At 45.2% G+C, this 23,567-nt stretch overlaps 1 protein-coding gene across 3 annotated transcripts in view; it reads left to right on the top strand.

The window, feature by feature from the left end:
- LOC139050959 (uncharacterized) overlaps positions 1-23,567 on the top strand; it is a 78,147-nt gene that overhangs the window by 49,017 nt on the left and 5,563 nt on the right. Inside the window, exons 1-2 of one of the 3 annotated variants that reach the window (XM_070527866.1) lie at positions 8,616-8,805; positions 16,481-16,671. The exons of 1 other annotated variant lie outside the window; for it this stretch is intronic. In XM_070527866.1, coding sequence (XP_070383967.1) covers positions 8,697-8,805; positions 16,481-16,671 — 300 coding nt within the window. In that variant the 5' untranslated portion in view covers positions 8,616-8,696. Of the gene's footprint in view, positions 1-8,615; positions 8,806-16,480; positions 16,672-23,567 lie in introns of those variants that run through there. One more of the 3 variants, XM_070527867.1, reaches the window with a different exon arrangement.

Below are 23,567 nucleotides of genomic sequence, written 5' to 3'. Positions count from 1 at the left end.
GACAAGAAGACAAGAAATGCTTAATGCCTCTCTCTCTCAGCAAGTTCAGAATTTCTGCAGAAACAAACTGCGGTTCATTGTCGTATACTATAGCATCGGGAAATCCTTCTCTACTGAATATGGAAATAAGACTGTGCATGTTGGCTTCGGATGTGGCTGAAGGCATAAAAGCAACTTCAGGTAACTTGGAATGATAGTCAGCAATGACTAATGCAAAACGTGCGTACTGTGGATCACGATCAAAAGGGCCTATTATGTCAATCGCTCATTTTTCCCACGGTCTTTACGGCAAATCGACAGGTTGTAATGGAGCAAAAGGCGGTTTGGCAAATTTATCTGCTTGTTGACACAGAAAGCAGTTTCCCACAAGTTCCTTAACTTCTCTATCCATGTGAGGCCACCAGTAGATGCCTCTCACCCTGAGCTAAGTTTTAGGGACGCGCAAATGACCTTCATGAGCAATAGACAGGTGTTTCTGACGCAAGGAAGCAGGAGGAATGATACGTTTACCTCGGAGAAGCAGATTGTCCACGCAGGACAATTCGGACTGTACAGCAGCATATTCCTCTCATTCTGGCGGAAGATCGGTCGCATTTCGTCATCTTTTTGCCATTTTTTCCCTTTAATCCTTGGCAAACTGGATCTGCTTGTGTGGCTGCTTGGAACTTTTCCTTTGTAATACAATATGAAACCAAAGACACTATTTCCTCATATAGGGCTGTTTCAGATTAGGGAGGGACAGATAAGCGCGACAACGCGTCCGCAATGACATTTTGGCGACCTTTACAGTACTCAATGGTGAAATTGTAATATAGTAAGCTTAATAATAATATTTGGGGTTTTACGTGCCAAAACCACTTTCTGATTATGCGGCACGCCGTAGTGGAGGACTCCGGAAATTTTGACCACCTGGGGTTCTTTAACGTGCACCTAAATCTAAGTACACGGGTGTTTTCGCATTTCGCCCCCATCGAAATGCGGCCGCCGTGGCCGGGATTCGATCCCGCGACCTCGTGCTCAGCAGCCCAACACCATAGCCACTGAGCAACCACGGCGGGTCATATAGTAGGCTTTCATTCCACGTTGAAATTCTTAATGGACGCTATCCAGAGCCCTTTGAAGACAGTAATGTGACTAAAGCTTGGTGATCAGTTTGTAGTGTGAACTGTCTAACGGACAAGTAAACATGCCAGTGTTAACACGAAAGAGACACGCCAATGCTTCCTACGGAGTACCTTCGTTCTGCGAAAGATAACATACGAGAAGCAAAAGTTACTGTAAAGAGCTCATCGTCGCATTTTTCCTGGAGGACAGCTCCGAGGCCAATATCAGAAGCATCAACTGTCACGACAACATGAAGATTTGATTGAAACATGCGTACCACCGGGCGTGATGCAAGTAAGTTTTTAATCGCCTGAAAGCTGTATTCAGTATCCCGATCCCAGAGAAAGGCTTGTCCTTGGCTTAGGAGTTTCCTTATCGGTGTCACTAAGTCGGCATGCTGTGGGATAAATTTTGCGTAATATTCCGTGAGACCCAGAAATGAATCTAGAGCATTTTTGTCCTTTGGCTGTGGTGTCTCCACGATTGCCTGGATATTGCAATCCATGGGCGAAATGACGTTGCTGGAAATTTTATATCCTAGGAAGGTTAATTCTGGGACACTGAATACGCGCTCATGGTTAAGCTGCATGCGTGCATTACTTATTTTAGATATGACAGTGAAAAAGTTTCTATCGTGGTCACGTTGAGTGCGACCCCATAGAAGAACATCGTCAAGGCAGCACAAGCCTGGACAATCTTTCAAAACCGAAGACATTATTTGCTGAAAAGCGGAAGGCGCCGATGCCAATCGGAAACACACACGTTTAAAGCGAAAGAGACCGTCATGAGTGATGAATGCTGTAAGCTCGAGGCTTTTCTCGGACATCAAAACCTGATGATAAGCGGACTGTAAGTCCAATTTACTGAAGACAGTAGCATCAGTGAGTCGATGCAAGAGTTCGTCAGCCCTCGGTAGTGGAAAGGCTTCGATGACGATAGCCTTGTTGCGTTCTCTAAGATTGTAAGCACCTGGGCGAAGAACAGAAGAGGGTTGGTCATTGCGGTTGGAGGAGTGCTACCAAGCCCACTGGGAATTCATTCCCATTGTGGCCTCATGTGCCTTGCTTCATGTGCTGCTTGCCACCTTTGTATGAGTTCAAGCGTCAGTGCTCGCCACGCCCAGAGCCAATGTAGTATTACTTCCTCTCACATGCTGCGGTCGTGCAACAACGCAAATATGAAGTGAGCATTGTGCTTTTTAGCAAGACGTCATTATTTGTTGGAATCAAGAACTGAAAGCGGAGCGACACCGAAGTAATTCATGCTGTGGGCTATGATAAACACACGTATTGGAAATGAAAGCATAGATGACGCGGATGTATTCGTTGTGTTTATTGTGTAACCCACAGTACATTGGCAGCGATATGTAGTCCGGCGTTATCTTGACGAGCCTCGGGTACTGTCCTGTTGTTCTATGTATTGTTTTGTGTGAATACGAGTGTATTTCTTGGGACAGAATGTGCATGAAGCCAGTCAACTGTCATTTGAGAACTGTTTATTACCCCACTCTCACGCTAAGTGGGTGCTTACACTTTTTTCAGTTACTAGCGAATTGCTTGTACAGTTTGGTTTCTATATGATGATGGGATGCACTGCTCTCTAGGCTGCCCATAAAAGTGGCATCTATTCTGTGATGTGTGGTCCATAAAGCTCAAAATAATATACGCTGCCATTGACCACTGCCATATATTTGTGTCTGTTTATAGTCACTCGTGCACTTTCTTGCAATCGAGAGATCAGGCCGATGTAAAGAGGGCCTGTGATGGCACACATTCTTGGAGATTGTAGCTAGAGGTGATGCTGTTGTCCTCTCAGGTGAAGGTGTTCAGTGCTGTTTTATACTTTACTAGTTCAAAGTACATGATTAGGGGGTACTGGTTGACTTGCTGAAACTAGCGTGAGTCGCTTAGCTAGAGCCAGGGGCTCCGGAAGCGTACTTGGAATTTGAGGGCAAGAGCCGGTCGGACTCACTTTGTCTACACAAACATATTTTTTTCTTACTTTGGACCCAGTTAAGGCTCAATATTTTCTACATTAGAGGTCGTCAGTGCCCCACTGGGTGAGCATCGCACAGGTACCATTGCAAATAGTGTGCTTGGCTAAAGATAATTTTTCATTTGGCCGAGCTGTTCAAGGTGGCAAACATACAGTTAATTTTGTCCATAGAAAGGACGTATTGGCTGCCAGCTATTTATTTATAGTCGGGCAGCCATATCTTAATTTCCAGAATCACTCTACTGCACACGTCTCCATCGTCCTGCAGTAAAAAATTCCTGGGCATGCTTTGAAGCATACAGAGCACCTAAGCTTAACATGAAGTTTTACAATGTGCGTCATCAAACTGGTTTTGGCACCCAAAGACACCTTTGCTTATGTAAAGCGCCATGCACCGGCTTGTATATTGTTGCACACCCTTATGGCAATATTTTGTAAGCCCGGCGGTTCGCGTCCTCTCTTCGCACACACAAAAATTAAAACTTCATAGTGCCAATGGCATCAATTTCAAGTTATTTTGCACAAGTGGCCAAGTTCAAGGAAATTTTGCTGTTGGTGAGCCGCGGTTACACTAGGAGCCTAACAGGAGCAGTTCTGAGTTGAGATGCAGCTGTTTGAATTCCATGCATTCCTTTTAGAAGATTCAGATGTAGCCTACTAATGACATCAAATCAACTTTTGGAAACCTTATAACATGGCAAACGTTACACGTAAAACGCATGACTAATACACAGATTCTACCACTGCAGACAATAGATAGCAGCGACCAGCAATCAATGGCACTTCCTTGATCAGTAGATGTGGGTGTAAACGTGTACGGTGTGTTTCAAAGTGCTGCCGCAAGGTTCGAGTAGTGAGCCCCTGCCATTGTACTTCCCCCCCCCCCTAAAATGAGTGACGCCTGCGTTTATTTAATATGACGATTGGACACTGCTTTGTTGGACGTGTTTGTGTCTGAGAGTGCATTTGTACTGAGGAAAATCCAACATGAATGCACCTGAAATTCTATAGTTGCTTACCTTCCTGTGCAGAACTGATTTGTTTGGCGAGGAGCAATTATACAGACAATGTATATCGCGACCGCGAAGCAGTACGTTGCAAACTTTGGTATGTGTGGTTGTTAACATAATGGGTACAGCTTTGTGAAAACTGCTGAGCCAGCAATTAATAATATTAATAAAAAAGAATAAGGCCAAGTTTCCTTATGAAGAACCACGATTTGAACCCTTGTCGAAATATAAGAATGAGCTTTCCATGGTGCTTTTCCTTTTATTTATTATGCCTATGTCACACGGCCCCTTTCATTCCCGATCGAGCCCGATCCGGTTGGAAATTATCGACTGTATTGACTGTAAGATTTGCCCTCTATAGTTGTGCCATCAGACGACGACGACGATGACAGAAATGGCTGGTACTGAAAATAAAACAACACATTGTACATGCTTTATTGACCGTGTGTTCCTTGCTCTCTGGGGGGGCTAGCGGCGACACCAGGCAGAAGGCCTGAGCGAGTGTCACAGCATAACCACGCATAAACTTACCTGAACCAAAAATAACCTAGGTGGGGCCGCAAGCTTCGCTGTTTGCCCAGTCTTCGCGCCACAAATGCGAAGTAACTAACTTTTTTGATAGAAATAATCGAAGAGCAAGCACCTTCGATTCTGTCTAGTCATTTTTTTTATATCATCGAAAGGTTTTTTTTTGGTTTCAGACAAATTCAGATATATTGATTTCATTTCACTTAGCAATGTTGCTTGACCTACCGGAATTTCGCCCTATGCTGACATGACGTCGCAAGAGGCCCGCGCTCTAGTGTGTCGCATTTTGAAGCACAGTTTTTCTTTAATGTCACCTGCTAGTAGTAGGAGCTTGAATATGAGGAGAGTACAACGACAAATCAAAGCAATGCAACACCGTAGGCTTGGCAGCGCAAATACCGCCAACTATCGCGTATGGTGCAAAAAAAGAGGAATAGTAATTATGTACTGGACAAAAGGCGAGTGGACCGAATGAGCGTGGGACATCGTTTACATGCTACCAAGGTCACTGGAAGGCGCTGCTGTTTTCTCCATAGATTTATGATGCTGCTCTAACGTCAACGTTGATGAGGCAACGCTGCGCCGCCCAGGACAGGAAAGGGCATGATGCAGCAGTTCGAAAAGGAATGAAGCCGTGCGCTTGCGAACTGCAGGTAGTAAAATGACCAGTTTATTTGCGACGGTTGTTATTCATAGGATAAAGCATCGCAGAATCGTACGCAGTATTAGAAACAAGTGTGTATCAAGTCTGTTCAAGGTCCTTCTGATGAGGTAAAAAAATACGCGATTTATTTGCGCTCTGTCACGCCCAACAAGCATGACAAAATTTATGAAACTATGCGTATCTGAGAAAAGTGGAGAAATGTTTTTTTTTTGGAGGGGGGTTGCATTTTTGGTATGCGTTCTTTATAAAAAGCAGTTGAGCAATATTCGAATAAATATGTTAGGTAGCAGGTGACATCCACACATCTAAACAATTACTGCGAAGAAACTATATTGAATTAAGAAAATTTCGCATTCGAGAACAGCAAACAAAGATCCTCTAGTACTTCGTAAATTTGACACCATCGTTGCGAACTTTCCCACTTCCTATTGTATCTATACCCGACCTGACGATCACACCTTAAATTAAATACGAGTGGCGGTAAGGATCCATGCACACCTCAATCAGGACCGCAATTTTGCTTAGAGGAAGATGTTTTGTTCGTTCTGTGCGATTCATTCGGCGAGAAACATGAAGAAAAGAAATTAAAAGGTTTCTTAAGATCTCTCTTAAAAGGTGCTCTTCTTATCTTTCACCTCTTTCCCTTTGCTTCTTCTCTTTCTCTTCTTTCTTTCAGTCGCTATTGCTCATAAATAAGCATATTTAGTCATCGTAATCAATTTTGGTCATTACAAGCCGCCGTTAGACATGTTGATCATATCCTAGTGATCAGTAGTCATTACACGTAATTTCAGACATCATTATTAATTACTGGACACTACTAAGCATTTTTAGTCCTTTCTAATCAGTTGTACGCGTTACAATACGTCGTTAGACATAGTGGTCTTTTCGTAGTCCTTAGCAGCCATTACAAGTCATTTCAGTCATTATTAGTTTTTACTGGTCATTAATAAGCATGTTAGTCGTCTCTAACCTATTGTAGTCGTTACACGTTCTCGTTAGACATATTGGTCGTTTAATAGTCATTACCAGCCTCTAAAGTCATTTCAGTCATTATTAGCCGTTACTGCTCACTAGGAAGCGTTTGTAGTCATTTGTAATCAATTGTGGTCATTACAAGCCGTCGTTAGATATATTGGTCATTTCGCAGTCATTATTATTCCTTAAATGTCATTAGTAGTCATTACTAGTCATTATTAACCTCAACTAAACTCTGTTATATCGTTATCATTCACTAACTGTCACTATCAATCACATATCATTCTTTAATCTGCCTTTAATCTTTCTTGATATGGCGTGATGACACTTCGGCGGACACTTCGGCGGTCAGCTCTGCTTACACAAACTTCACTACGAGCCTACAAAAGCTTTCCCCTTAAAAAAAAAAGCACAGGCAGTTTAGAGCCTTTTTTTAAAATGCACATACGTGCAATCACAGAAATAAAATGGAAGGTATGCACGCCAATGTGAAAAGAGACGCTCAGCTTTCTAATAATGGATGCATCATTGTTGCATTTCAGGCACAGAAGAAATGTGAGTTCAAAAAAAGAAAAACAATAGACCGACGGAATGTGTTGTGGAAACCGGTATAGGTGAATCTTTCATTATTGTTTGCGAATAAGAGTCATCTTCACTGAACATTTGCAAATACAATGCACGCGACCAAGTTGAACACAATTTAAGGGGAGAACGCCTAATTCAACTTGAACTCGCGGCACTCGGTGCGGGTCCTACGTATGATGATGAAGCAAAGGCGGCGAATAAGTGGCGATGCTATGACAAGAGCATGACAAAGCTGCATTACGACCGCGTAACCCGCCGTGGTTGCTCAGTGGCTATGGAGTTAGGCTGTTGAGCACGAGGTCGCGGGATCGAATCCCGGCCACGGCGGCCGCATTTCCATGGGGGCGAAGTGCGAAAACACCCGTGTACTTAGATTTAGGTGCGCTTAAAGAACCCCAGGTGGTCGAAATTTCTGGAGTCCCCAATTACGGCGTGCCTCATTATCAGAAAGTTGTTTTGGCACGTAAAACCCCATAATTTAATTTCATTACGACGACGAAACGCTGCCGACTGCATGCCGAAGTCGCAATAATGACGACATAATTACGTTGAGACCATCATGCTGAAGGCATGACGAGAACGGAAAACTATCGATGGATTGACGAGGACGATATTTTGCAGAAAGCATAACGGAGATTAATTTACGATGACTCGACAACGACGAGCATATGAAAACCATGGAATCGCGACGATGGCTTATTGGGAAACATATGACGACACCGGAGTGATGGCGGCGGATGATGACAACGCATGACAACAAAAAAAATAATGAGGGAGACGTCACTATGACAACGGCATTGGTGACGATGGAACGAAGGCAATGGTCCGAAAATGACTACGTCATGACGGCATGATGATGAAGACATGATCACGGTAGAATGACGACGAGAGATTTGACGACGAAAACACGCTAGAAGGCGTGGCAACGCAAGAATTACCATGATGGCAGAACGGGAATGAACAAAGAGGATGGCGTGATGAAGTAATTAAGATCACAGCTTACTTTCGAGAGCATGACGGCCCTAGAAAACCGTCGATGTCTAGGACGGTATATTGTCCTAGACATAACGGTGATGAATTGGCGATGATTGGATGAAGACGAGGATATGAAAACAACGAAATGGAGACGATAGCTTTTTCACGAAGGAATGATGATGGATGTAACGATGGGGACGGCGTAGCATGTAGGAGTGATGCTTATGAGATAATGTTACGTAATGACGACTACAGTTTGCCGATTACCCAATCACAACAAAAACACGACTATGATGCAACGATGACAACGCTATGACGACGACAAACTGATGATCACGTGCAAAAAAAAAACAACTCTCCCGAGCCAAACCCTCACAGTGTTGCCAGAATGATTTTGGAGATTTCGACAGTAGTAAAAGCGAACCTGGGTAATGGAAACAATACTGTATTCTAATAGTCTGGGGCGCACAACAGTTTCCTTGCAAAATACCTTTCTCAGAGCATGCCCAGCAAAAATTTAGCAAAGGCAGTTTATGCACGCTTTACACCGCATTTGTCTCTTGTCACAGTTTGCGAACAGTAATGTGTTATTACTGGCACTCCCAGCTTCCAGTCCTCGTCCAGCGAGTCACCGTGTGAAGAAAAATAGTCGCGTGGACGCAATTCAGCAGTCCTGTCTAACAGCGATATCACTGTAGATAAATACATACAATGTGTAATCCAAGATTATCGATGCACCTAAAAGCGCAGCAAAAAAATAGCGACAAGAAACTTTGTTTCCAACGTAAATGCTTTCCCGCCGGAAGTTTGCGATTGCACAATGACAAACCGGGCCTTCCACTTGACTGAAAGTTTTGATGTGGCATTTTGGCTTCACTGACATCCGTCGGTCGGCACAACGCCAAGTATTCGTCAACGGCCACACCTCGGGCGCAGCAACTTCTTCGTGGCGTATTGCTTCAACTGGTGAGTTCGCCTTTGTTCACGTCTGCTGTCCAAAATTTCTTATGTGGTGTCACAGAAACGGTTGCGACATAATATCGTCAACTTAAATTCAGACATTATGTCAAGATGTAAGCTTATAAATCACGAACACGCTAGGAACGCGAGGGACCACTTGTGCGCTAAATGTCGATTGAAAGCTTGCGCTAAGGTACAAAACAAAGTGAAACTAGAAGAATCCGTTCGTTCTTATTGTTAAAATGTTTCCTCTGACTTCGTTTTAAAATCTTGAATCATTATAGACATTTAGCTTGTTCGCAAATGTATTAGCGTTTACAAAATGCTGGGTTACTAAAGAAGTGAACAAAGACACAAAGGAGAACGTAGGGGAAATTACGTGCACTTGCTAACAGAACAAACGAAATGATAAAAATTAGAAAAAAAGTGGATGGAAAGAAGACCCAGTTTCGCCGGAAAGGCGTAGCGTCGATAGCAATAGCAGATTAGCAAACAGCCATGCGAAGTAAGGATAGTATATTTAAAGGCCGTGCGAACTTCTAAGCATTCTCTTTCTAACTAAATTAACTATTGTGTCAGCGCGCACAGCAAACATAAACACATCATGCTGGATGACTGCCAACACTCGCTGTCGGTGCTCTTGCGTCAGGAAACGCGGCAGCAGCAGTGAGGGAAGTGGCATTCTTGCTGTCTGTCGCTTAAACGCGAAGCGACCGCCGGGGACACAAGGCACGCGCAAAGCTGGGAGCCACCGTCGTACCGAAACATGCGCAGTTGCAGCCGGAGCATAACGCTGCCGCCCTCTCTCTCCCCTCCTCCGGGCGCCTCGCAACGTCGAGTGCCTCGTGCGCGGAAGAAGTCGGCGCGCTTCACCTTCGCAGTCTTCCCTTTCGCGCAGCCGAGGCTGAGTCGCGATCAGAGGCTCCCCTCGCACGCTTTCACTGGCACATATAGCGACATATATTGCATTTTATACGAAACCTGACGGCGACGAAGATTCCGACGCCAACGCTGACGGCGCCGACGGCTGGAATGCGCTGACCGTACAAATGCTATCGCAATGAAAGTGGCCGCAGGTAGCATAGGAACCCAAGTTTTCGCAGACGTGTACTCGTATCCCTCCTGCGGCCAATTTCCTTTTCATCTTGTTTCATTTATAATAATTTATCATTTATTTATTTCAATTAGTAGGTATGAGTAATTTTCCGTATATTTTCTCGGTGTCTCTGTTCATTGGCTGCTTATGAGTCATAAAAATAAGGCCCCTCAGTTCCATTTCTTATTGTGGGCCACGAAAGGTCGTACGTAACATTATAAAGCCTCATGAAAGGTTCCACCTGCTTGGCTGGTCCGGTTTGACGAATGACAGTTCCGGCCCACTCTTCTTTCGAAGGCACCCTCCTGTTTGCATTATGTGCGTCTTCATGCCAGCGCATTGCCCACGGTGCTTCGTTGTTCCTGAGAAGGCTGTTTCGATGACTTACCATGAAAGTTTGATATAAGCCAACATTCAACTAATCTTTTAAATCTAATTGATTGCAGACTTCGATTACGCATGCTGTCGCAGTTTCCTGCTTGTGGGAACGACGAGCGTAGGATACATTCCTCTTCCGTCTTTTCTGTTGGAGCAAGACAACAATAACATATACAGCGAAGCTTACTTTCCCTAACAATTCATGGTTTGGCCTAGGTAGGTTGGTCGCTGGATGGATTCTTGGCCAGATGATCCACATTGACATAGATAAATATTAAGCGCATCCGGCAGTGCGATTCGATCCTCGGCCTACCACCCAGCAAACCGATGCTTTAATCAATAGGCCTTAATCGCTTTCATTTCCTTTTTTTTCTTTCATAGTATCTATAAAAAGATATGACATACGTGCCTAAGTTGTATTCATAGCCACCAAAACAGCCATGAGTTCGTATACAAAAAGAAAAAAACACAGCACGCACACTCCGATCGTGTCACTACCAGGTACTGTAGCTTTGTGCCGTGATCGCCGTGTGTTGATCATTACGATTCCCATACTACTGCACGTACTTACAATGGGCGATCAGCCAAGAAACGGGCGGTTCCTACTGCGCACCGCCAGATAGCTCCTTGAGGTGATCGGCGTAGGCTGATCATAATTATGATTACCATACCTTGGCACACATCTACAAAAAGGGATTCGGCAGGAATCATGTCACCCGCCGGGGTTGCTCAGTGGCCATGGCGTTGGGCTGCTGAGCACGAGGTTGCGGGATTGCATCCCGGCCGCGGCGGTCGCCTTTCGATGGGGGCGAAATGCGAAAACACCGGTGTATTTAGACTTAGCTGCCCGTTAAAAAACACCAGGTGGTCGAAATTTACGCAGTACTCCACTGCGGCGTACCTCATAATCATAAAGTGGTTTTGGCACGTAAAACCCCGTTATTTAATTTAGGAAGCATGACACCGTGTTGGTGGTTACTATGATTTTGATGATGTGGTGCGTACCCACAACGGGCACTGGCGAATAAGTTGCGGTATACTTAAAATAAGAAAAGAAAAGAAAAAAAAAACGCAAGCCTACGCAGGCTTTGGCACCTCTGCGTAGCGCGGTAGGCGAAAGCACATTCACGCGCCAGTTTCCTTTACGCTATAGACGCGGGAAAGAAATGGGCAAGTTTACGCGATTTTGTCACGCGCTTCACAAAAGCTCTGCTTCTCACCGATTCCAATGTAGGCGTTGGAGTCGAGTACTTATTCTATTACGTTTTTTATAACCATGAGGTGGCGACGCTGGTGAGACGACTCTGGCGTCGTTACCATGGCATAACGGGGATGGAGTGACGATAACATCATGATGGCAATGGCGTGACAGTACTAAATTGATTACAATGGTATTACGCATGACACCGACGAGATGAGGACAACGTGACGAGAAAGGTGGAATCACGATAACGGCAATACGACAGTGAGTTCGCAATAACGCAATGTCTACGACAAAATGAGGACGATGAACGACCATAATAGCATGACGGTGACTTTGTGATGAAGACGCGGTGTCATCAACGGCAGGACAATGATGGATAGATGATGGCAGTATGACGTCGACGGCTCGAAGACGGCGTGGTGACCACAATATGACAATGCAGTGACAGCAACAGAGTAGAAATGGCGCAAAGATGACGATGACATGAGAACGAAAGGTTGATCAGAATGAAATGACGCAGCCAGCACAACAATGGCGGCATATTGGTGTTGGAGCTCAAGCCTGCGCTTAGGTAAATCGCCTGGCACCGCAGACCTCCGTAATCTGTACTAAATGTAATATTTATTGATTGTTATCTTCAGCAACGGCCAAGTTGGCGGCCTTAATACACATTAAGTTCGCTTTTTGCCCAAAGCTATCCAACAGGGCCGCCTTATTTCGCACTACATCGCGTGCAGAGTTGTGCGCATTGCTGACAAAAAGTAAAGAAGCAATATAGCGATTACTTAACTGAAGAATGTGATTGATTACAATTATGAACGACTGTTCTTTAAAATTGATTGGTGTATTACTCAGATGTTATAAATTCAATGTTACAGTCTCACGTCCTTTAGTTTCGATTTTGTACATGCGGTGCTTAGAACAAGCTGGCTTGGCGCATTTCGTGCATTCACTGCAGCCCTTCATACATTGCTTCTCTGATTGAAGATTTCTTTAAAAAAGTAATTCTCAGTCATCGTTTCTCCTCTTTATTGGGATGACATCACAAGTGACATGACAAAATCGCTCGATGAGAAAAAAGAGAAGCGAGGACAGGGAGGTTAGCAATTTCGCTCGATGAGCGCACTACAGCGTAGGCAGGTGTTGTAGCGTATGCGGATCTTTCGGACAATAATGTGGTTACTCAACACCTGCGTCCTCTGTGAAGCTCAGCATTTCATTGTTGCTGAGACTTTGAGAAGACGCTGCCGCTTGGACCAACGAACAGCAAAAAAAAAAAAACGAAGGAAAAGTCATCCGTATATAACTTTCTGGCATTAACGCGCTCGGTTGCCTTCGATATCGAGATATACCATCACCGGTTCATGCCTGCCTGAACGTGCACATTCGCCAGGCTGCTTCGTGGCATGACCTCGACGTCTGTCCGTAATTTTCGCCAAATTGAACTTCTCAGAGTTGCGTCACTTGTTGCATTTCTCGTCAAATACACTAATTGGCTACAGTATCTAATTATTGAAATTTTAACCTAGTTGCACTTAGCATAAGCGAGCAAACAAAGTAATTCTTAAGTTACAAGACTACCAGGAAATGCAATGGATCGATAAGTAATCGATTACCAGTGATTTATTATGTACAAGTCTGATCGGGTGTTTGTTTCGAGTCCGTCTGGCAGCGGCAAGCCTGACCACCTCTTTTTTTGCACTACATCCACATTCTCAGGCTGCCCAATCTCAAGAATCGGCCGACATTTTTCGGAGACCAAATCTTATGAAAATGATTTGGGAGACTGCATTTGGGAGATTGAAAGACCTTTAGAGCGGTGGGCGCTTCGAAGTCCCTTGGTGCTACCTACCGCAGCTTACTGAAATGATATGGTCGAATTCAGAGTATGCCTTGCATGGAATAGAGGCATTCACTACCCGGGGTCGGAACTTTCCCTACCCTGTGTTCAATTCGGCTCACCGTCGCACGCTTTCACTCGCACATACAGCATACAGCGCTGGGAGACGATGCTATCGCTCTCGAACTTTATACGGTACATCGCGATAATAACGACGGCAGAAATGCGCTTGGAATGTCCGTATCATCACTATCGCAATTATTTATGAATGACACCAATACAGTTGCGCGTAACCCGCATTGAAGCAGTACAACGTCACTATCTAGTTTGGATTCTGCTATTTATGCCTATAAAAAGCTCGTGGTTCTGCTAATGTTGTGCCATGAGCGTGAGCTTTTTCGTTGCACGATTAGATGTTGTGTTGCCGTGCAAGGACCCGTGCCAATAAAGAAGGGCCCCGATAGTCAATCCCCTTGCCATCAGGCAGAAACCTCAGCAAATAGCTCTCAGCGCATATGAACGTGACAGCGAGTGGCGAAGACCTGGCCGCCCGGCAACACATGCGCAGAAGCAACCACGTTCATCCAGCTTCATCCTGTAGGGGGCGGTAAGGATGTGAAAAGTTTTGGGGTGCCTTCGCCTTCCACTCCATAAGGCAACAAGTGCGTCGTCTGCTACGGCGGCCGCCATGTTCAATCTCAGTCCGCAGTACTGTGCGCGTAGCGCATTGATGCGTGACCGTCTGTCTGTATCTACAGACGTTCGTGGAAAGAATAACTCCATTGAATCATTCCCCAGAAGGTATATTGTGTGACCTATTGCAATACAAATTATTTGCTTATCTACTTTTACAACTAAGACGCAGTTCACACGATTTTTCCTCTATCTGATGCATCAAAATTTTTCTTTTTTACAGTTATGAACGGAAACTAAGAGTACGTCTTCCACTTATTTTAGTACACAATTTTTTAAAAGAAAATATGAGGTCAAAAATTTTTGCAGGATGCTTTTATATCATTTCACGCTCTTCGAAAGTTAAAGTCCGCCGTGCATGATGGAGCGGGGACTAAAGCTATCCAGACTTAGTCATTTATTTTCAAAGTTATTCGTCGAAAAGATAACAAATGTATACTATAGTTGCGCTGAAAGAGCCAAAATTTATTGGAGGCGGATTCCGGCCCATGTAGATGCCCCTCAATCATTCGTGCACTCACTTCCCGAAGATGTATCTACATCCTCATTTGAACCATAGCTGGACGTCATAAAGGTCTCGCAACATTATTGTGCTGGCGACATGCCTCCACACGACACCGCTCTGCGCCGAGATTACTTATCTTGGATCTCACTTTAGACCCGCTAGGCTTCAAAGAAAACATAAGGGCCGAAACAAGAAATGCTGCATTTCGATACGCGAACTTTTGAAGCAATCTTGTGCTGAGAAATTGAGCAATCATGAATGGAGTCCTGCTAAATGAAAGGGAATCTTCTTGGCTTAACAAAATTAACACTATCAACCCTTAAATTTAGGCGGGACCTTTAAACGCAGAATTGAAATTAGCCTGCTCAAACCACCCACATTGATATGCAACTTTCCCTTCTTATATCTAATGGAGAAGTTGTACTCTTGGAGAGTGAGGCTCCATTGGAGCAAGCGGCCATTTTTGTGTGACATTTCACTGAGCCACGTCAGAGGACAGTGGTCGGTCTCGAAGATGAACTTCGCTCCGTACAAGTAACACGACAACTTCTGGGCGGCCCAAACTAAACAAGCGCATTCCTTCTCTGAAGCACTGTAGGCTTCCTCTCTTACATTTACCCCCGCAGGGGCGTCTGCGTCAGCAGGCGTTTGGTGCGGTGCGACACCACGTACCCGAGCACACGAGGGTTCGACCCTCCCGCGTGTAGCCGTGCGCGGCTTAGCCGTGTCTGGGGAAAAGGGGATCCTGGGGGTTGAGCCGAAGCTGGGTGTTTGGACCTTTAAGGCCCCCCGGCGGAGGCAACACACCTCTTTGGACTCTGCTTCGCATAGAGGGCACCTCCAGACCGACCCACCTGGAGGAAATCGGCAGTCGCCTTTTCCTGTCTCTCTCTTCTTACAACCTTCGTCTTTCTCTTACTTTCCACCTTTCCTGTCTTCTTCTCTCTTCTATTTACTTCCTTCTCCTTGGCGGCAAGGGTTAACCTGGTGTATGTATCCAACCTTGGGTATTTTATATTGGGTTATAGTGGCTACGTACAGCTGGCGTCTGCGTTTCCTTCCTGAATCGTTGCGTCCCCTTGTTGGGCTCGGTGGTGGGCGGCTGGCGTAGCTGCCGAAATGAAATTATTCTTCATGGCTAAGACGTCATTCCCCCCCCCCTTTCCGATCGTCCTCTTTCAAAAAGAGGACGCACCGAAGAAACTTTTCAGCTATTCAGCCTGCGCATAGAAACTTTCCCCCGCTTTCATGTGATACACAGTCAAGATCCCGAAAAGACAGGTACAACTATCTCCCCTTTCATCGTAGCTAAATGCCTTACCGACACACTAGGTGCTGGCTACAAAGTGACGAAAATGAGCAGTGGCGACCTTCTTCTTGAGGTCCGCGACACTCAACAGCATGGCAAACTCTCTAATCTCCTAGCATTCCGTAATGTGGCAATCACCGTTACTCCCCACCGATCATTGAACACGTGCAAAGGAGTCATCTCTGATGATCTGTTGAGCCTAAGCGAGGAAGAGCTCCTGGAGGGCTGGAAAGAACACAATGTTATCCAAGTGCAAAGAATAAAGATCAAGCGAGACAACGAAGATATTCCTACTAAGCATATCATCCTTACCTTTGCATCGAGCGTGCTACCAGAAACCCTATAAACGGGATATACCAAACTTAGAGTCAGACCTTACATCCCAAACCCCCAAAGATGCTTCAAGTGTCAGAGATATGGCCATGGTTCGCAAAGCTGCCGTGGCCAACTAACCTGTGCAAAGTGTGGTGAACACGAACACGAATCAAACAACTGTAATGGCACACTCCACTGTCCAAACTGTGATGGTGGACACCCAGCATACTCTAGAACTTGCCCTACATGGAAAAAAGAAAAAGACATAATCACAATGAAAATCAAAGAAAACATCTCATTTCAAGAAGCGCGGAAACGTGTTTCCTTTTTCCATACCTCAGGGTATGCTGGTGCGCCGCGCAAGGGGGCAACGTCGCAGCAGACTCCGGCTTCGGCCCAGCCCACAACGAGTGTGGCTGCGGCCGCCTTGCCACCAGCCCCCCTGGCGTCAGCAGCCAGAACTGCTGCGCCGTCCCCGAAGGAGGGCCCATCGACCTCTGGATTAGTGGCCTCCAAGGCCCTGCTTTTCGAGGCAAGTCCTACGCTGAAAACTCCCCGCTCGTGTGAGCGGAAGTCCAGCGGCTCCCAAGAGTCGATGGACACAACCCCGAGCCAGAAGGCGCATCTAGCGCCTCGGGAGCGGCGCGAGTCTCGCGACCGCTCCAAGAAAGACAAAACCCGTACCATAATCACGGGGCCTGAAAAGGCTCCGTAAGTCACTTCTCTAACTTGGCTCCTCTTGACACACAGCATAAAAACACGAACAATATGGCTACACAAATAATACACTGGAACGTTAGAGGTCTTATTCACAACCTCGATGACATCAAAGAACTCTTACACAAATATAACCCAAAGGTGCTGTGTGTTCACGAGACCCATCTTAAATGCACACAAACAAACTTTCTTTGTCAGTACGCCATCTACCGTAAAGACCGCAGCGAGGCAAATGCCTCGTCTGGCGGTGTAGCAATAGTTGTAGACAAGTCCATAGCTTGTCACCAGGTCGCCCTTCAGACGCCCCTTGAGGCAGTGTCAATTCGGGCAATTCTTTTTAATAAATTGATCACTGTATGTTGCATATACATACCCCCTAACTTTCATCTGGAAAAAAGTGATTTTTATAAACTAATTGACCAGCTTCCGCACCCTTACGTACTCGCAGGTGGTTTTAATGCACACCACACCATGTGGGGGGACTCGCGATGTGACACGAGAGGTCGTTTCATTGAAAACTTTCTGGTGAACTCCGGTGCATGCCTCTTCAACAAGAAGGAGCCAACTTATTATAATATTCATAATAATTCATGTTCATCAATAGACCTGTCTATTGGCTCGGCCTCAATTTACCCGGACTTGCAATGGAATGTAATAAAAAATCCCTATGGAAGTGACCACTTCCCTGTTATGTTAAAGTCAATGACTCAATATGAATGCCCCCTACATACACCCCTATGGAAACTAGCCTCCGCCGAATGGAATGATTTTAAGGAAGCAACTTACTTATCACGAGATTTTATCACTGATTTTAACTTAGACAATGCAGTAGCATATTTTACTTGTTTTATAATCGACGCAGCTGAAAAGTTCATTCCCCAAACACAAGGTCTCTCTTGTAAAAGACGGGCACCCTGGTGGAATGAACAGTGCAGACTGGCACGAAAGAAACAAAACAAAGCGTGGGGTTTGCTGCGTCGTTCCCCGACAGCAGAAAACCTCATAGAATTTAAGCTCGCAAAGTCAGAAGGAAGGCGCATACGGAGACAGGCAAGGAGGGCTAGCTGGGAGAGGTTTCTCTCGGGCATCACTTCCTACACCCAAGAGTCCAAAGTATGGAATGGCGTACGAAAGATCAAGGGGCAACAAATCCACCCTCTGCCCTTAGTGGAAGACCAAGGGACCACCTTGCAGGACCAGGCGAACGCTCTGGGCGAACACTTCGAACATGTATCAAGCTCCACACATTACACAAAATCATTCCTCAAATATAAACAATTAGCTGAACTTAAGACACTTGATCGTAAATGCCGTCCAGATGAACCATATAACCGTCCTTTTAACATTGCCGAGCTTAAAGCTGCATTGAGCACGTGTAGAAGCTCTGCACCGGGAGCTGATGGAATCATCTATGACACGATTAAGAACTTTCACGAAGACACACAAATGACACTTCTGGCACTTTTCAACTCTATCTGGGCTGCCGGATACCTCCCATCCTCATGGAAGGAAGCTATTGTTATTCCTGTCTTGAAGCTGGGTAAAGACCCTTCCTTGGCGGCAAGTTATCACCCGATAGCTCTAACAAGTTGTCTTTGTAAGCTATTCGAAAAAATGATTAATCGTAGACTAATACACTTTCTTGAACTGAACAATATGCTTGATCCCTATCAGTGTGGCTTTAGAGAAGGGCGGTCCACAACTGATCATCTTGTACGCATTGAAGCAAATATCCGCGATGCATTTGTACATAAACACTTCTTCTTATCGATATTCCTCGATATGGAGAAGGCGTACGACACGACGTGGCGATACGGGATTTTGCGAGACTTATCGGGGATGGGCATCCGTGGAAATATGCTGAACATAATAGAAAACTATCTGTCCAAACGTACCTTCCACGTGAAACTCGGCAATGTACTGTCGCGACCTTTCATACAAGAAAATGGTGTACCTCAAGGAGGTGTGCTAAGCTGCACACTCTTTATCGTGAAAATGAACAGCCTTCGTGCTTAATTACCGCCAGCCATTCTTTATTCCGTTTATGTAGATGATATACAAATAGGCTTCAAATCCTGCAACCTTGCAGTGTGTGAGAGGCAAGTACAACAGGGCTTGAACAAAGTATCTAAATGGGCGGACGAAAACGGATTTAAAGTGAACCCGAACAAAAGTTCTTGTGTGCTTTTCACAAGAAAGAGAGGCCTCGTTGCAGATCCCAATATCGAAATGTATGGCCAGAAAATCCCTGTAAACAAAGAGTACAAGTTCTTAGGTGTCATACTTGACTCTAAGCTAACATTTATCCCACACATAAAGTATCTCAAGGTGAAATGCTTAAAAACAATGAACTTACTGAAAATTTTATCCCATACAACATGGGGCAGCGACAGAAAATGTTTGATGAATCTTCACAAAAGCATCATTCGATCACGATTGGACTGCGGTGCCGTGATTTACCATTCTGCAGCCCCGAGCGCGCTAAAGATGCTAGATCCGGTTCATCATTTAGGAATTCGACTGGCCACTGGCGCTTTCAGAACACGTCCCATTGAAAGTTTGTATGTCGAATCAAATGAGTGGCCACTCCATCTCCAGAGAACATACATCAGCCAAACATATTTCCTGAAAGTCCACTCTAATCCTCAACATCCGTGTTTTAATACCCTTAACGATATGACATGTGATACACTCTTCCGTAATCGTCCCTCTGTAAGACAGCCCTTCTCACTTCGTGTGAGGGAGCTTAGTGTTGAAATGGATGTCCCAATCCTAAAACATCGCCTAATGCCTCCAGCTAAGCTGCTACCTCCTTGGGAGTGGCAGATGATACAATGCGATATATCCTTCATGCAAGTTACAAAACACGCTCCAGAGATTGAAATACAAATGCATTTCCGCGAACTCGAATACAAACACTCCTGCACGGAGTTCTACACAGACGCATCGAAGTGCCGCGAGGGGGTGTCCTATGCAGCCGTCGGCCCATCCTTCTCGGAATCCGATGTACTGCATCCGGAAACAAGCATCTTTACGGCTGAGGCCTCCGCACTACTGTCGGCTGTAAAGCATATAAGGAAAACAAAACTAAAAAAATCTGTTATATATACGCACTCCCTAAGCGCTGTGAAGGCTTTGATGTCATTTTGTAAACACAAAAATCCAGTAATCAATGAATTATATTCCGTCTTATGTGAAGCGTATATATGTAACCAGCATGTCATCATATGCTGGGTGCCGGGTCATAGGGGCATCGAAGGTAACGTTCTGGCGGACCAGATGGCCACATCAATTGCATCGTATTCTGTTCATCCTACCGCTGCAGTCCCTGTCACAGATCTGAGGCCCTACTTGCACAGGAAACTGCGAAACTACTGGCAACGCTTGTGGGACATGGAAACCAATAATAAGCTCCACGTAATAAAGCCACAATTAGGGTCCTGGCCTTCTGCAATAAAATCACGCCGGACAGATGTCCTATTCTGTCGTCTTAGAATAGGACATACATTTGGCACCCATAACTTTTTACTCACCGGAAATGACCCTCCAACCTGTGGCAGATGCGGGGAGAGGCTGACCGTGCTCCACGTCCTCCTGGAGTGTCGGAAAGCCGAATCTGAGAGAAGACATTTTTCTTTAGCATACCGTCAACACATTCCTCTTCATCCTGTAATCTTTCTCGGTCCAGAACCGCTTTTTAACACAGACACAGTCCTAGGTTTCCTCAGAGATGTTGTCTTACACGTCATTAGTCCCATACATTCGTAGCGCTTCCTCTCTAGAGAGGATGCCGCTGTGATAGTGACACTGTATAGCACATGCCTCCAGGCCCTTGTGTTTCAAGGGCTCTGGCGAGGCAGTAGTGCTCCAGGTAATTTTAACATCTCACATAACTTTTATAATGCACCATTCCCTCTCGATGGATTTTATTGCTCATAGAACATGTCATTATCATCGACATAATCTTATAACGAATAGATTTTACGCACTCTTGGGCGACTATTTTTAAGGCCCCTTTACAGCCACGTCACATGAACCTCATTGAACCGATAACCACATTGCGAATTCATCAACACTGGCTTGGCGCTCTTTGGCCATACGTGGCCCTTGCGCCAATAACAACCAAACATTCATTCATTCTTACATTTAGTTTACGGCTGGCATAGATGATAGGATGCTCCTCGTTATCGTCGCCGACTGACTAAGTATCACGCCCATACCTCTGTCGCTTGCGTCGCACTGAACTATCAATTCCTTTGCGTACTCTGGCGCGCGAAGCACAGGACGAGAAACCAATAGCGTTTTCAAACTTTGGAAAACGTTCTCTTTGTCCTTATGCCAGTGCACACTACTTGGTGCTCCCTTTCGGAGGGCGTCCGTTAAAGCACTTGCCATTTGCAAGTAATTCGGAATGTCCAGTTGATAGCACCCCACAAGTCCTAAAAATGAACGAATGTCTGTTTTCGTGCGCGGCTTTGAAAAATCTCCAATCGTAGCTATTTTCAGATCGGCCGGCCGTCTCATGCCCTGGCCGACAACATAGCCCAGATGCGAGCAGCCAAAGCTACACTTTTCCGCTTTCATCGTTAAGCCGGCTTCTCTCCACCGTGAGAACACCTGTTTGAGGTGCGATTTTTGTTGTTCCTAGCTTTCCGAAAAAAATTGCTACGTCATCAAGATATGGCAAGGCGACCTCCTGCAAGTCTTTTAGGACAATATTTATTAACTTAGAGAAGCTAAACGGCGCGTTCTTCTGCCTGAAGATGAGGGCGAGAGGTTGAAATTTATTATTATTATTATTATTATTTGTTTTGAACACATATACACAGGTATTAGGAAAGGGAAAGCGAGGAGCAGGCTAGCAATTGCCACCGGAGGGGCATAACGCCTACAGTGCCTACAGTGCCTACAGTGCCTACAGTGCCTACAGGTGAAATAAATGCGGCATAGCGGCGGGCCCTTTCTGAAAGGGGAACTTGCCAGTATCCCCGCACGAGATCTATAGTTGAAATGTATTTCGCAGAGCTAACTCTTTCAATGCGTTCCTCAACGTTGGGTATCGGGTACAGCTGATCCCTAGCGATAGCATTTAGCTTTCTGTAGTCAACACACGGACGAGAGTCCTTGTTAGGGGATTCTGCCAGCATTAGCGGTGACGTGTAATAGGTATCCGCTTAGCCACTGGCGCTTTCAGAACAAACCTGATTGAAAGCTTATATGCCGAATCAAGTTAGCGGTCACTCCACTTACAGAGAACATACATCGGCCTCACATATTTTCACACTCTAATCATGAGCATCCATATTTTAATACCGTTAACGATATGACATATGCTGCACTCTTTCGTAATCGTCCCTCTGTAAGACAGCCTTCCTCGCTTCATGTGAGGGAGCTTATCGTTGAAGTGGATGTCCCGGTCCTCGAGCATCGCTTAATACATCCAAACCAAGCTGTTACCCCCTTGGAAGGTGGTATAATGGGACGTATCCTTTCTACAAGTTACAAAGCACGCTCCAGAGGACTAAATCCGAATGTATTTCCTAGAAATTCAGTATAAGCACTCCTGCACAGAGTTCTACACAGACGCTTCCAGATGACATGCTGGGGTATCCTACGCAGCCATCGGTCCATCCTTCGCGGAATCCCATTTACTTCATCCGGAAACAAGTATATTTACGGCCGAAGCCTACACAATACTGTCGGCTGGGACGTGTACAAGGAAATCAAAACTCCAAGAAGCTGTTATATATACAGACTCCCTAAGAGGCGTGTAGGCTTTGGTGTCACTCTATAAGCACAAAAAGCCAGCCCTTACTTAACTCTATTCCTAACTGTGTAAAGCTTATCTAATCAGCATATGATTATATGCTGGGTGCCTGGCCATAGGGTATCGAGGGCAACGTTCTGGTGGATGAGATGGCCACGTCAATTGCATGACATGCCGTTATTCCTACCGCTGCTTTCCCTGTACAGATCTGAAGCCTTTCTTGTGAAAGAAACTTCGAAACCACGGGCAACGCATGGGGACGCACAAACAAATAATAAGCTGCGCGTGATGAAGCCACAGTTGGGTTTTTGGCCCTCCGCAACAATATCACGGTGAACAGATGTCCTATTCTGTCGTCTGAGAATAGGACACACATTTGGCACTCATAATTTTCTACTCACTAGAAATAAACCTCCAACCTGTGATAGATGTGGTGAAAGGCTGACCATCCGTCACGTCCTGCTGGAGTGTCGAGAGACCGAAGCTGACAGAACGAAACTTTTTCCGCTTGCATACCAGTATTCTGCCCCTCTTCACTCTACTGCTTCTTGGCCAAGAACCGCTCTTTACCGCTAAAGCAGTCCTCGGTTTTAATCATGTTATCCTACATGTTATAAGTTCATTACATTCGTAGCGCATCTTCTTTCCAGAGGATGCGGCTGTGATAATTGTTTTACATAACACATGCCTCCAGGCCTTTTTGTTTCAAGGGCTCTAACGAGGCAGTAGTGCTCTAGCCAATTTAAGCACCTGACATATTTTGTACATTGTGTCACTCTTTCGGAATGGATTTTAATGCTCATAGTACATGTCATTTGTCGTCGACATAATCTTATTACAGATAGATCTTACGCACTTTAGAGCGACTATCTTTAAGGCCCCATTACAGCCAGGTCATATCAACTTCATAAAACTGATAACGACACTGCGAACTCATCACCACG

The sequence above is a fragment of the Dermacentor albipictus genome, chromosome 10 (assembly GCF_038994185.2).
Source record: "Dermacentor albipictus isolate Rhodes 1998 colony chromosome 10, USDA_Dalb.pri_finalv2, whole genome shotgun sequence".
NCBI classification, from domain to species: domain Eukaryota; kingdom Metazoa; phylum Arthropoda; class Arachnida; order Ixodida; family Ixodidae; genus Dermacentor; species Dermacentor albipictus.
This window is presented reverse-complemented; position numbering and strand designations above follow the sequence as displayed.